The 14,811-nt window shown below is 44.3% G+C and overlaps 1 protein-coding gene across 4 annotated transcripts in view; it reads left to right on the forward strand.

Moving 5' to 3' along the window:
* Positions 1–14,811, forward strand: part of stau2 (staufen double-stranded RNA binding protein 2) — a 500,403-nt gene that overhangs the window by 205,696 nt on the left and 279,896 nt on the right. For all 4 annotated transcript variants that reach the window (XM_078540321.1, XM_078540322.1, XM_078540323.1 and 1 more), the window contains exon 6: positions 8,058–8,217. In XM_078540321.1, the coding sequence (XP_078396447.1) occupies positions 8,058–8,217 (160 nt within the window). The remainder of the gene's footprint in view (positions 1–8,057; positions 8,218–14,811) is intronic.

The following is a 14,811-nucleotide window of genomic DNA, read 5'->3' on the forward strand; positions in this document are numbered from 1 at the left end:
TAAAAAAGATATTCAAAAGAGGAATTTGATAAAATGACCAGATGTATTTTGAGTATTGCTGAAAAAAATATGCAATTAATGCCCACTTAAGCTTCTCATCCCACTCCTGCTGGTATTCGACCAGTGATAGGCGCGACAGGCACCATACGAGAAGCCCGATTTTAAAAAAACCTGTTGAGTTTGCTTGCGGAATACCAGTGAGGGTCCCTTGTTTAAAGGCACTCAGTGCCTCATGGAGGGACCCAGCATCAGGAGGGGAGTTGGGTACCCGCTGAGAGCCACACCCCTGCCCTTTCTTCCGACTTTCCTGCCCGCCACATAGCCGGCATCCTTCATCCTGCCCTTGCTTATCTTTGGTCTGGGTCCCTCTCTGATTCTGGGCCTCTGGTGGGTGCATTGTTTGTAGCTGCCTCTACTCCCCAGTAGCGCTGATGGCAATGAGGGGCTGCTGGCCTCTGGGACAATGTTGTTTGCCTGTCCCCACCACCTTATCCTTCTGCGTCTATTAAAACCAGAAAACGGTGGGTTTGGGATTTAAATTTTTTTACATCTGCCCTTTTTGTGGTGGTTATAATTTCCCTCAATGTCTGGCTTATTTAGCACGTTCATATCACTGAATGCGAAAAATCACAGTTAAACTAGGGTGCTTTAATGTTCTGCCATACGGTTCTTGCGTGGTACTGTTTAATCCCTTTATATTTGTGCACTTCCCCCAGTGAAATTGTGTGTGTTTCCAACTAAATCTGCCTCTTGTACTGAAGTCTGTGTTTGACAATAGAGAATTGCAGGGCATAACTTTAATGCTATTACACATGTGAATTTCACATGCAGTTAGTGCAGTCAAATTTCAAGCTCTTCAATGTCAAGGGAAGGTCTGTACAAGTAAGCACTATTGAAAGCACATTTCTGGCCTTTGTGAGTAGGCTGTTAACTGTGGCCAGACTTCAGAATAGTCAAACCAACCTCTGCGTTGCGACATTTAGCAGGTGTGGCTTACTGTCAACAATTCCAGTTGGAAGCAATGTAGGAGAACTAGCTCCAGCAATGGCACTGTTGGATTATTTGCACCACACAAATGATGCCAGCAGCATTTTTTTTATTATTCTTTCGTGGGATGTGGGTATTGCTGGCTAGGCCAGCAGTTGTTGCCCATTCCTAATTACCCTTGCTGTCAGAGACATCTACATGTATAAATGAGTTAATCACCTAATTGCTCCTAGCACAACCATGTAAAAGACACACAAAGTGAGCAGTATTTCACCCTGGCATTTTATAGCTCAAAATGCTTCTTCCAAAAACTATTCATGTGCAAAGTAGAAATCTTAGTGACAACACTGAGAAACATTAACCAAAAAACTAAAATTAAGACTTAAACAGCAGCTGAGAAAAGTGAATGATTCCATACTGCATGTTGTGTTTTCACAGTCTTTATGACTTACTTATGCATCCCGAAGACAACAAAAGCTTACTATTTTTGAAGGTTAGACTGTCACTTACAGTGTTTAATTATCACAAAAGGGTTAGACATTGAGAAACTAATTATACTCTCAAGATTATGAATTCTATTTTCATAGTGCTTTTTATATGTATGTGTTTTTATGTTTAACCTTCAAATTGACTCAGAAAATAAAAGTTAATTGATGCTTTTTTGGTTTATGTGTTCATTCGCTTTGAGTACAATAGCAATCAATACGAGAAGCATGTGAAAAGACTGTTTTGAATGAGTTCTGTAGAGTGATCTCTCACCTGCATATGTACCATTAAAGGACTCTTTCAGGCAAGCTAGCTTATAATGAGCTTTTAGAAATGATTAACCTGAATTATAACGGCATAAAATTTGTACTGGTATTTACAATTAAATATATGACTAATACTGATAATTAGTACAGTTGTTTTCACAAGAGTTTAATGTAATCATTGCAATTCTCCATTGAAAAAATGAATGTAAGTGTGAAAAGGAACAACACACAGATTTGGAAAGGATTTTGACTATAATAAAGTTGGGTGGAAAATTCAGAAATTGCAGGTCCAAAGCCAGTTACCAAAATTGACGTTTAGCTCAAGAACAGAACAGTGGACTTGTTCCAATCATGTTAATTGCTCTATAGGTAGAAATTCACAGGAATTCAAGTTTTTTTGCATAGCTCATCTGTATAAACAAATTAACATCCTAAAATGCTGAATTTATAATTTTAAGATCTTTATTAAAATGTAGGTGTACTGGAAAGTGGGTAAAGTACATGGATTTGGCTTGGAGACACCACTGAGGTGCTACATTATTAAAATTTACAACAGTGTGAAACGTGTTCCTAACATGAGCCAGCTTACTTTTGTATTGTGATTTAGAATTTCTGTATAAGGCAACACAGGTCACATTGCACCTGATTTCAGAGTTGGTTACTTGTGCCAATATCATCAGAGTACGAGAGTATTTTTCAGAATGTGAAACACTAGAATAGTTTATAGACTTTCTTTAGGTTGACTTGAAATTTAAAGAAAGCACCTGTAACAAATTCAGTCCTATTACATACCTCTCAAGTTCAGTGATGCCAGTCACTCCCTTAAATGATCTAAGCACCGTATTCAGTGGGCGTTGACTCACACTGTCCTATACTACTTGTACAATAGTATAACTCGAGAATGTAACAATAATCCCCTTTTGTGATCTGGATATTTGTGTCTTTCGCACACTATCTCTTCAATCTCGCTGAAGGCAGATTTCAGTTAAACTAGGTGAGGCGATGCTTTGTTTGAATCATTAAAGCTGCTTTATTTCATAGTTATGATGAATCTACAGTGCAGCAGTTATAATCGGATTCACTTAACCAGATAGATAATTGGTTTATTGAAAAATCATCATGGCCGAATTGTGATGATGAAACAAATAAAACAAGTGATCATAATTCATAACAGATATGGACAGTTATCAAAATAAAAGTAAACTATAAAATAATAAAAGGACTGCACAATAATGAACATTTCAGTATGCAAGTAATTGCAACATGTTGCAAAATGCAGGTCTCCTTAATTTACAGAATTAAAATGAAAGGTCTGCTGCAGTCTGCATTTTGTAATACAGCCCATAGATTATATGTTGTCAGATATAACAATATAACTTACCTTTGCGTAATAATATGCAAAACAATACTTCCCCACTTAGGCGAGGCACCTTATTTAACCTAAATAAAATAATCTGTCGGCGTCCTGTCCTACTACCCAGGGTGGAACCAATATCCCTGTAATCCAATGTCTTTTGCTGCCTGTTTGTGCAACTTCCTGGTTCCAGAAGCCCGAGTACCTATTGGAGTTTGTGCTCTGATTTTCAAAAGCTTATGCTTTTTTCAGACCAACAGAGATCAAAAGCTTTTCCAACACAAAAGCCAGAGATACCTTTTGAAATGTCCAGGCTACCTAATGTATCACTTATTGTTTGGTTTCTGGGAGAAGCAACAGCTGATCAGCATGTTAACCACATTTCATCTCACTGTCTATTGAAAATACACTGCTGTTCAAACCACCGGCGCAACACCCCTTCTAAATGTTTTGTGTGCAACAAATGGTCAAAAAGTGAGGAATGTGATATGCATTTAAAAAGAAAAATTGCCAATATTACCATAAATGTTTGTTGGCGTAATGTTCTGACTAGTTAACAGACATGAAGTTTGGACAAACTGAAGAATAAGACAAGAAATTGTTAGCACCTCAGAGGGAACCAGTGACCTGGCAATTGATGATATCTCTTCCATTTCTTCCTTCTCCTCTTCTTTCTCTTCCTCCTCTTTCCTGTCTTTCTCCTCCTCTTTCACCTCCTCCTTCTCTTCCTTCTCCTTCTCCTCCTTCTCTCCCTTTTCCTCCTTCTCTCGCCAATCTCCCCATTTTACTTGGGGTCACCACCATGCTGGGTGATCATTCTTCTCCGTCTCCTCCTGTCAGTCACCCACTTTTCTCCTTATAGCAGTCCCATCTCCATCACATGCCTCACCTCTCTCTCTCCGCGACAGATGACCATACCATTTCAATCTCTTTTTGGTTGCTTTCTTCGATACTCCCACAATCTTCACTGATGCCTTAATGTTAATCTAAACATAATTGTCAACATTTTAATATTTTTATGCAGTATGCCTGGCCAAAAGTTTGGTCAAAGAGATAGGTTTTAAGGAGCAGCCTAAAAGAGGAGAGAGATGTAGAGAGGCCAAAAGGTGTAGAGAGGGATTTCCATAACTTCAGATCTTGACAGCTGAAGGCACAATGGTAGAGTGAAGAAAGGGACCAGGGACTATAATTGGAGGAGCGCAGAAATCCTGGAGGGTTGTAGGCAGGAAGACATTGTAGAGATGGGGAGAGGCAGGAGAGATCATGAAGGGATTTGTAAACAAGGATGAAAATTTTAAAAGTTGAGGTGTTCCCAGCCCAGAAGCCAATGTAGGACAGCAAGCACAGTGAACAGGATTTGCAAGTTAGGATATGGACAGCAGAGCGTTTTGGATGAGTTTAAGTCTGCCTGTGTATATTGCATTTAAAACTTAGCTATTTCAGCAGAGAGGCATCTTGGGTCCATATGCATAATATAAAATGACTATGCAACAGGAACATGCTGGGTACAAGAAATGTTCAATTTGAGGCCTAAGATATAAACCATAAGTAACAATACCTAATTTGAGATGTGTAAGTAAATCATGAATTCAATGATTGCAGTTTTAATACCGCTTCTGGCATAATCCTCAATTTTTTAAATTCATCCACGGGATGTGGGCTTCGCTGGCTGGGCCAGCATTTATTACCCATCCTTAGTTGCCCTTGAGAAGATGGTGGTGAGCTGCCTCCTTGAACCACTGCAGTCCATGTGGTGTAGGTACACCCACAGTGCTGTTTGGAAGGGAGTTCCAGGATTTTGACCCGGCAACAGTGAAGGAATGGCGATATATTTCCAAGTCAGGATGGTGAGTGACTTGGAGGGGAACTTCCAGGTGGTGGTGTTCCTATCTATCTGCTGCCCTTGTCCTTCTAGATGGTAGTGGTCATGGGTTTGGAAGATGCTGTCGAAGGATCCTTGGTGAATTCCTGCAGTGCATCTTGTAGATAATACACCCTGCTGCTACTGTGTGTTGGTGATGGAGGGAGTGAATGTTTGTGGAAGTGGTGCCAATCAAGCAAGCTGCTTTGTCCTGGACAGTGTCAAGCTTCTTGAGTGTTGTGAGAATTGCACTCATCCAGGCAAGTGGGGAGTATTTCATCACACTCCTGACTTGTACCTTGTAGATGGTGGACAGGCTTTGGGGAGTCAGGAAGTGAGTTACTCATCGCACAATTCCTAACCTCTGACTTGTTCTTGTAGCCACAGTATTTATATGGCTAGTCCAGTTCAGTTACTGGTCAATGGAAACCCCCAGGATGTTGATAGTGGGGAATTCAGTGATGGTAATGCCATTGAACATCAAGGGGCGATGGATAGATTCTCTACTGTTGGAGATGGTCATTGCCTGGCACTTGTGTGGCATTCTTTGTGACTTGTCAGCCCAAGCCTGGATGTTGTACAGGTCTTGCTGCATTTGGACAGTATTTGAGGAGTTGCGAATGGTGCTGAACATTGTGCAATCATCAGCGAACATCCCCACTTATGACCATATGATGGAAGGAAGGTCATTGATGAAGCAGCTGAAGATGGTTAGGCCAAGGACGCTACCCTGAGGAACTCCTGCAGTGATGTCCTGGAGCTGAGATGACTGACCTCCAACAACCACAACCACCTTCCTTTGTGCTAGGTATGACTCCAACCAGCGGAGAGTTTTCCCCCTGATTCCCATTGACTCCAGTTTTGCTAGGGCTCCTTGATGCCACACTCGGTCAAATGCTGCCTTGATATCAAGGGCAGTCACTCTCACCTCACCTTGGGAGTTCAGCTCTTTTGTCCATGTTTGAACCAAGTCTGTAATGAGGTCAGGAACTGAGTGGCCCTGGCGGAACCTAGACTGGGTGAGAGTGAGCAGGTTATTGCTAAGCAAGTGCCGCTTGATGGCACTGTTGATGATCCCTTCCATTGCTTTACTGATGATTGAGAGCAGACTGATGGGGCGGTAATTGGCCGGGTTGGATTTGTCCTGCTCTTTGTGTACAGGACATACCTGGGCAATTTTCCACATAGCCGGGTAGATACCAGTGTTGTAGCTGCACTGGAACAGCTTGATTAAGGGCGTGGCAAGTTCTGGAGCACAAGTCTTCAGTAATGTTGCCGAATTGTTGTCAGGGCCCATAGCCTTTGCAGTATCCTGTGCCTTTAGCCATTTCTTTATATCACATGAAGTGAATCGAATTGGCTGAAGACTGGCATCTGTGATGCTGGGGAGCTCCGGAGGAGGCCAAGGTGGATCATCCACTCAGCATTTTTGGCTGAAGATTGTAGCAAATGCTTCAGCCTTATCTTCTGCACTGATGTGCTGGGCTCCTCCATAATTGTGGATGGGGATGTTTGTGGAGCCTCCTCCTCCAGTGAGTTATTTAATTGTCCATCGCCATTCACGACTGGATTTGACAGGACTACAGAGCTTAGACCTGATCCGTTGGTTGTGGGATCGCTTAGCCCTGTCTATCACTTGCTGCTTAAGCTGTTTGGCACACAAGTAGTCCTGTGTTATAGCTTCACATGTTGACACATTTATATCTTCACTTGTCATATTTATTTTGATCATTGACTAGGTTAAATTGTAGTTTGTAGGTTTCCTCAATGTTCAAATGGCTAAAGGTGTAAAAGTGGGTGAGGCATGCAGACCAGAAGGTTCAAGGATTTCATTTGCACCAAGCGCTACTCTACTACTTCTGCTACATTGTCAATGGTGTGTAACAGTTACAAGAAATGAGGCTGTGAAACGTTCATATCATGTCCATTTTAACTGTGAACAACAGCCATAGAGTTCTAGAGTGGTATTTAATGCAGGCAACAAGGGCTTCACCCCCTAGCTTTCCTCTGCGTCACCTCCTTTTGGGAGGGCCTGCTGGTATTAAGTGCCTCTCAGTCACTTAAGCAGCCAGCGGTGGGCCTTCCTTAGGATCATGGACCCTAGGAGAGGAAACCCCACCCCCGCAATCCCCCAACCCACATGAACTGCTGGCTAATCAGAGGCTGGTTGCTGTCCATTACAGGCAGCGCCAGCAGGAGTCCCATTAATTGCCCACTTAAGGGCTTCAATTGGCAGCGGGGCAGGAGCTTTCCCGCCCCGGACTTAATTGGGGCAGAGTTGGGAGGGCGGTGGGATCCCCACCTGACACCCTCCCGCCTGATTAATTGCCCTGCCCTGCTTCCAAACTTGCCTCGGAGGACGGCATTGAATTCCGCCCCTACATTTACAAGATAGTTACAGACTGGAAAATTTGTCCATTTGAAAGGACCTTTCAGTTTCCTCACCTCCGCTAACACCCAAGCATGTACACTGCAGCATCCAATAATTCCAGGATTTTTTGTTATATTCCAGATTCACCTCTTCCATTCTGAACTACATACTTTCATTCTTTCCTTCCAAATTTAGGATCTGTCTGGTAGCAGCATTTTGAGCTATAACACTGTATGCTGGTGAGGTTTGCCATTTTTGTGTGCAGATAACGGGTATTTTGTAACAAATCAGTTTTTCACATATTTTCGAGCATTAGCAATGTTTTAAATAGAGCCATATAGTTAAAGCTGGTTAAAATACTAAATCAACACTGAGGCAAGGATGTTTTGAATTCCATTCAATGCCCCCTTCTAATTCTTTATGATGTGTGACAGCATCTGATTTTTTTAAATTTACCTTCCTCCATATGGGGGAAATGCTCGTCCCCACTGGCTATCTCCGTGACAACTTGGCCAAGCTTGGAAACACCCTCCTTCCAGCATCCCAGTAAATGCCCTGTTTTATCTGCAGTTGCAAGTCCAAGACCAGCTGGCAACAGCTAGCTATTGTTTAATTGTTAATTGTCTCAGCATTCACAAGAGCTGCGTGGTGAAATAAAGTGATCATTGTTAACAAACACAAGGTGAATTATTCTCATGTCTAAATATGGTTGTTGGCTCCTGCTCAACACAGGTACCATTATCCAACTCCCAAATTATTTTACGTCCAGCTGCTTGTGGGGAATACAGAATTTATTGGAGAAGGAAGGACCCGTCAAGCTGCTAGACATAATGCTGCTATGAAAGCCCTTCTAACTCTTCGTGATGAGCCTATTCCAGAAAAGGCACCTCAGGTAAATACTTTTCAATCAGTTGGAACTGAATCTATATTATCTGCATTAGTTTCATAAGTCATCCTGTCTTAAAAGTGTTGGAGATTTAACAGCATATGTTTCTATCACAGAATGGTTTTTCCCCAAGTTTCTTACATTTTGTACTGTAGCGTTTGGTCCTGACTGTGGTAAATTCAATAAATGTGGGCAGCACTCTGATACATCGCTCAAGTGGCCATTTTCTTGTGTGAGTCTAAACAATGACTGCCAGCAGGCTTTTCGCAGCTGAACCTGGACCTTTTCTTGATCAAGGTCAGGGATAGAAAACCTGTCAATCTTTTTTCTGCCTGTTGCCCAGTTGCTGAAACCCATTGTTGTAGTCCAAATGCAGGAGAGTACAGGGGCCACAACAACAGGGCGAGGCGCGGTGAGAGGTCTGAGAGCAGAGGGGCTTTAAAAACAGCGAAAGAAGTGGCGAGAGTTCTTAGAGCGGAGGGGGCTATATAAACAGCGCGAGAAGTGGCAAGAGTTCTGAGAGCAGAGTGGTATAAAAACTGTGAAAGAATTGGGGAGAGTTCTGAGAATGGATGGGCTACAAAAACCGTGAGAGAAGTGGCGAGAGTTCTGAGAGCATAGAGTCATAGAGGTCTACAGCACAGAAAAAGGCCCTTTGGCCCATCAAGTCTGCGCCGGTCAAACCAGTACCTAACTATTCTAATCTCATTTTCCAGCACTAGGCCCATAGCCTTGTATGCCATGGCATCGCAAGTGCACTTCCAAATTCTTCTTAAATGTTATGAGGGTTTCTGCCTCTAACACCCTTTCAGGCAGTGAGTTCCAGATTCACACCACTCTCTGGGTGAAAAAGTTCTTCCTCAGATCCCCTCTAAACCTCCTGCCCCTTACCTTAAATCTATGCCCCCTGGTTATTGATCCCTTCATCAAGGGGAAAAGTTCCTTCCTGTCTACCCTATCTGTGCCCCTCTTAATTTTATACACCTCAATCATGTCCCCCCTCAATCTCCTCTGCTCCAGGGAAAATAACCCCAGTCTATCCAATCTCTCCTCGTAACTAAAACTCTCCAGCCCAGGCAACATCCTGGTAAATCTCCTCTTCTCCTCTTGCACTGTCCCTAATGCAATCACTTCCTTCCTATAATGTGGATTCCAGAACTGCACGCAATACTCTAGCTGTGGCCTAACCAGCCTTTTATATAGTTTCAGCATAACCTCCCTGCTCTTATATTCTATGCCTTGGCTAATAAAGGCAAGTATCCAATATGCCTTCTTAACCACCTTATCTACCTGTCCCGGTGGACATGCACACCAAGGGGATCTATAAAAACCGGGGGACAAGCAGTGAGAGTTCTGAGAGCAGAGGGGTGATAAAAACAGCGCAAGAAGCAGTGAGAGTTCTGAGAGCGGAGGATCTATAAAAACAGCGCGAGAAGTGGCATGAGTCCTGAGAGCGGAGGGGCTATAAGAACTGTGAGAGAAGTGGTGAGAGTTCTGAGAGCAGAGGGACTATAAAAACTGTGAGAGATGCCGTGGGATTATTGAGACCAGATGGCCTATAAAAGCAGCAAGAGAAGAAGCGAGAGCTGTGAGAGCAGAGGGGCTATAAAAACCGTGAGAGAAATGATGAGAGCTCTGAGAGCAAAAGGATCAAGGACAGAATCAATTTAGTAGAGGTAAGGAGCAAAAATATGCAATTACATTGCTTGGCGAAGTCTAGAGGCGACCAACTAGTGGGAAGGATGTAGAGGAACAAACCTGCAAGGAAATTACAGATATGTGCAAAAATTATAGAGTAGTTATAATGGGGGACTTTAATTATCTGAATATAGAGGATAGTGGTACTGTAAAGGACAGAGAGGGGCAAGAGCACCTAAAGTGCGCTCAGGAGAATTTTCTACATCAGCATGTGTCCAGTCCAACACGAAAGGAGGCACTGCTGGACCTGTTTCTTGAGAATGAGCTGGGCTAAGTACACCAGTGTCAGTGGGAGAACATTCAAGGGACGGGGATCATTGTATCAGAAGATTTAGGATGACTATGGAAATGTACAATGAACAATGCAGCGTAAGAGTAATTAACTGGGGGAAAGCCAACTTCAATGGGTAAGAAAGGATCTGGGCCAAATAAATTGGATCCAAAGGTTGGCAGGAAAAATGGTAGCTGATCAATGGGCTACCTTCAAAGAAGAGATGGTTCGGGCACAGTCAAGCTATATTCCCTCAAAAAGGAAAGGTAGGGCAAACAAATCCGGAGCTCCCTAGATGACAAAGGAGGTAGAAATTAAGACAAGGAAGAAAAGCTGTGCTTATGACAGGTTTCAGGGAATAAATACAATTGAGAACCAGGCTGAATACAGAAGGTTCAGAGGAGAGGTGATAAGGCAAATATGAGAAGAAAAGAGGGAGTATGAAAAGAGACTGACAGCTAACATAAAAGGGAATCACAAAGTATTCTATGGGCAGGTAAATTGTAAAAGGATGGTAAAAGGAGGAGTAGGGCTGATTAGGGACCAAAAAGGGGTTTTATACATGGAGGCAAGGGAATGGCTTAGGTATTTACCAAGGAAGAAGATGCAACCCAGGACATGGTGCCTACTCTAGCTGTGGTCTAACTAGAGTTTTATCCAGTTCTAGCAAAACCTCCTTGCTCTTATATTCTCTGCCTCGGCTAATAAAGGAAAGTACCCAGTCTGTCCTCTTAACCATCCTATCTATCCCTGCTGCTACCTTCAGGAGTCTGTGGACATGTACTCCAAGTCCTTTCTTTTCCTCTACACTTCTCAGTATTCTATTGCGTATTGTGTATTCCCTTGCCTTGTTAGCTTTCCCCAAATGCCTTACCTCACACTATTCCAAAATGAGTTCCATTTCACAGAACGACAGAATTGTTATGGTGCAGAAGGAGGCTATTTGGTCCATTGTGTCTGCACCGGCCCTCCGAACGAGCATTATGACTCAGTGCCATTCTCCTGCCTTTTCCCCGTAACCCTGCACATTGTTTCTACTCAAATAATCACCCAATGTCTCAAGTGAACCTGCCTCCACCAAACTTCCAGGCAGTGCATTCCAGACCCAAATCATTCGCAGTGTGAAAAAGTTTTTTCTCGCATGGCATTTGCTTCTTTTGAAAATCACTTTAAATCAGTGCCCTCTTGTCCTTAATCCTTTTACGAGCATGAACACTTTCTCTCTACCTGCTCTGTCCAGCCCCTCATGATTTTGAACACCTCTATCAAATCTCCTCTTAGCCTTCTCTTCTCCAAGGAAAACAGTCCAAACTTCTCCAATCTATCTTCATAACTGAGGTTTCTCATCCGGGGAACCATTCTTGTAAACCTCTCTGCACTGTCCAATACATTCACATCCTTCCTAAAGTGTGGTGCCCAGAACTGTACACAATGCTCTAGCTGAGATCTAACTAGTGGGTGAAATTTTCCATGCCTGCTGGCAGGTGGTGGGCATGGACAATATGGCGCAATGTGGTTCACGGTGGTGGGAAGGCAGGTCGCAATCGTCTGCTCAGCCTGCCGATGACGGGCCACATTTCCCGCCGACGGTCGGCAGGGAGCTCATTGTAATACTTCAGCATCTCATTAAAAGGCCATCCCACCATGCTCTAGACCCCTGCTGGATCGTCCGTCCACGTTGGCGGGAAAACACGGTGAAGTGCTTCACAACGGTACACAGGCGACGTGCACATGGCGGCCTTCACTCTGGGGGAACTGAGGTGAGTGAACAGCAGCGTTCTCCACAGCTCACCAGGGTCACCTGTTGCTCTGCAGGCTTCAGGGGCGCCGGGAGGCCAGTTAGAAGTGCTGCCCGGACCCGGATGTGACTGTAGTTGGTGGGGGGAATGGGGGGGGTGGGGTGGTGTCTGGGAGCAACTGCTGCCTGGCCTTGGAGGTGACTGTATTCAGGGTGGGGGTGTCCGGGGCAATTGCTGCCCTGGCATTGGATCCCACGCATAAGCTATCAAAGTAGGGGGCAGAGTAGGCAAGGGAAGTGGCGACGCAGTAAGGACACCTGTATAAACTGACCATCCCCCTGCAACTGAGACAGTTCAGGCGCAGCCACAGTTACATAATTGGGGTTGGACCCCTAGCCTACCCTCCCACGCAAGCAATGCAAAGGCACCAATGTGCCACCAAGCCCTCCAGACCTTACCCCCCACCACCCTGGCATAGACTGCAAGTCTGTGACCACTTTACTGGACCGCGCAGCAGGTGGACTGCACAAGTTGTACAATCTCCTTGCCAATGCTGGCCATATTGCAGTCACTGTTGGAGACGCTCACAGTCCCTTGCAATCTCAGTATCCCGATTTGGACCAGTTTCCGCCATGTCGCAGGTTGACAAGGCAGCCATGCAGTGCACTCATCTGTGGCCATCCGAGGGGTAGCCAGCACTTCCCAGGAAGTGTTAAGGGGCAGTCACACAGGGCCAGGAAAATATGCTGAGTACACCCATGCTAACCATGCCTCTCTCTCTCTCTTTCTATGCTGCAGGAAGAATATGTCAGGATCATAGATCCTGGTGACCTAGCTGTACGCCTGATGGCCTACAGAGAGCGAAGAAGGTGAAGGATAGAGTCACTCAGGCTCCTGGCCGCACAAAGGCAGGAGCCGCAACCTCATGAAGGAGGGGCTGCTGGAGCTCCCGCACACACTGCCCAGGAGTGACTGTGAGCCATGGCTGGTCGGCGTCTAGCATAGAAACATAGAAACTAGGAGCAGGAGTAGGCCATTCGGCCCTTCGAGCCTGCTCCGCCATCCATTATGATCATGGCTGATCGTCCAACTCAAAAGCCTGCTCCCGCTTTCTCCCCATATCCTTTGATCCCTTTTGCCCCAAGAGCTATATCTAACTCCTTCTTGAAAACATACAATGTTTTGGCCTCAACTACTTTCTGTTGTAACGAATTCCACAGGCTCACCAATCTCTGGGTGAAGAAATTTCTCCTCATCTCAGTCCTAAATGGTCTACCCCGTATCCACAGACTGTGACCCCTGGCTCTGGACTCCCCCACCATCGGGAACATCCTTCCTGCATCTACCCTGTCTAGTCCTGTTAGAATTTTATAGGTTTCTATGAGATACCCCTTCATTCTTCTGAACTCCAGCGAATATAATCCTAACCGACTCAATCTCTCATATGTCAGTCCCACCATCCCAGGAAACATTCGGGTAAACCTTCGCTGCACTCCCTCTATAGCAAGTACATCCTTCCTCAGATAAGGAGACCAAAACTGCACACAATATTCCAGGTGTGGCCTCACCAAGGCCCTGTACAATTGCAGCAAGACATCCCTGTTCCTACACTCGAATCCTTTGGCTATGAAGGCCAACATACCATTTGCCTTCTTTACCGCCTGCTGCACCTGCATGCTTACCTTCAGCAACTGGTATACAAGGACACCCAGGTCTCGTTGCACATTCCCCTCTCTCAAGTTATAGCCATTCAGATAATAATCTGCCTTCCTGTTTTTGCTACCAAAGTGGATAACCTCACATTTATCCACATTATACTGCATCTGCAATGCATTTGCGCATTCACTCAGCTTGTCCAAATCACCCTGAAGCATCTCTGCATCCTCCTCACAGCTCACCCTCCCACCCAACTTTGTGTCATCTGCAAATTTGGAGATATTACATTTAGTTCCCTCATCTAAATCATTAATATATATTGTGAATAACTGAGGTCCCAGCACCGATTCCTGCGGTACCCCACTAGTCACTGCCTGCCATTCGGAAAAAGACCCGTTTATTCCTACTCTTTTTTTCCTGTCTGCCAACCAGTTTTCTATCTATCTCAATACACTACCCCCAATCCCATACGCTTTAATTTTGTACACCAATCTCTTATGTGGGACTTTGTCGAAAGCCTTCTGAAAGTCCAAGTAAACCACATCCACTAGCTCCCCCTCATCAACTCTACTAGTTACATCCTCGAAAAATTCCAATAGATTTGTCAAGCATGATTTCCCTTTCATAAATCCATGCTGACTCTGCCAATTCTGCCACTGTTTTCCACGTGCTCAGCTATTAAGTCTTTTATAACGGACTCTAGAATTTTCCCCACTACCGACATCAGGCTGACTGGCCTATAATTCCCTGTTTTCTCTCTACCTCCCTTTTTAAATAGTAGGGTTACATTAGCTACCCTCCAATCTGTAGGAACTGTTCCAGAGTCTATAGAACCTCGGAAGATGACCACCAATGCAGCCACTATTTCTAGGGCCACTTCCTTAAATACTCTGGGATGTAGATTATCAGGCCCTGGGGATTTATCGGCCTTCAATCCCATCAATTTCCCCAACACCATTTCCCTACTAATACTGATTTCTTTCAGTTCCTCCCTCTCACTAAATCCTGTGTTCCCCAACATTTCTGGTATGTTACTTGTGTCCTCCTTTGGGAAGACAGAACCAAAGTATGTATTTAGTTGGTCAGCCATTTCTTTGTTCCCCATTATAAATTCCCCTGTTTCTGACTGTAAGGGACCTACATTTGTTTTCACCAATCTTTTTCTCTTCACATACCTATAGAAACTTTTACAGTCAGTTTTTATGTTCCTCACAAGCTTACTCTCATACTCTATGT

The sequence above is a fragment of the Cetorhinus maximus genome, chromosome 4 (assembly GCF_964194155.1).
Source record: "Cetorhinus maximus chromosome 4, sCetMax3.hap1.1, whole genome shotgun sequence".
NCBI lineage: Eukaryota > Metazoa > Chordata > Chondrichthyes > Lamniformes > Cetorhinidae > Cetorhinus > Cetorhinus maximus.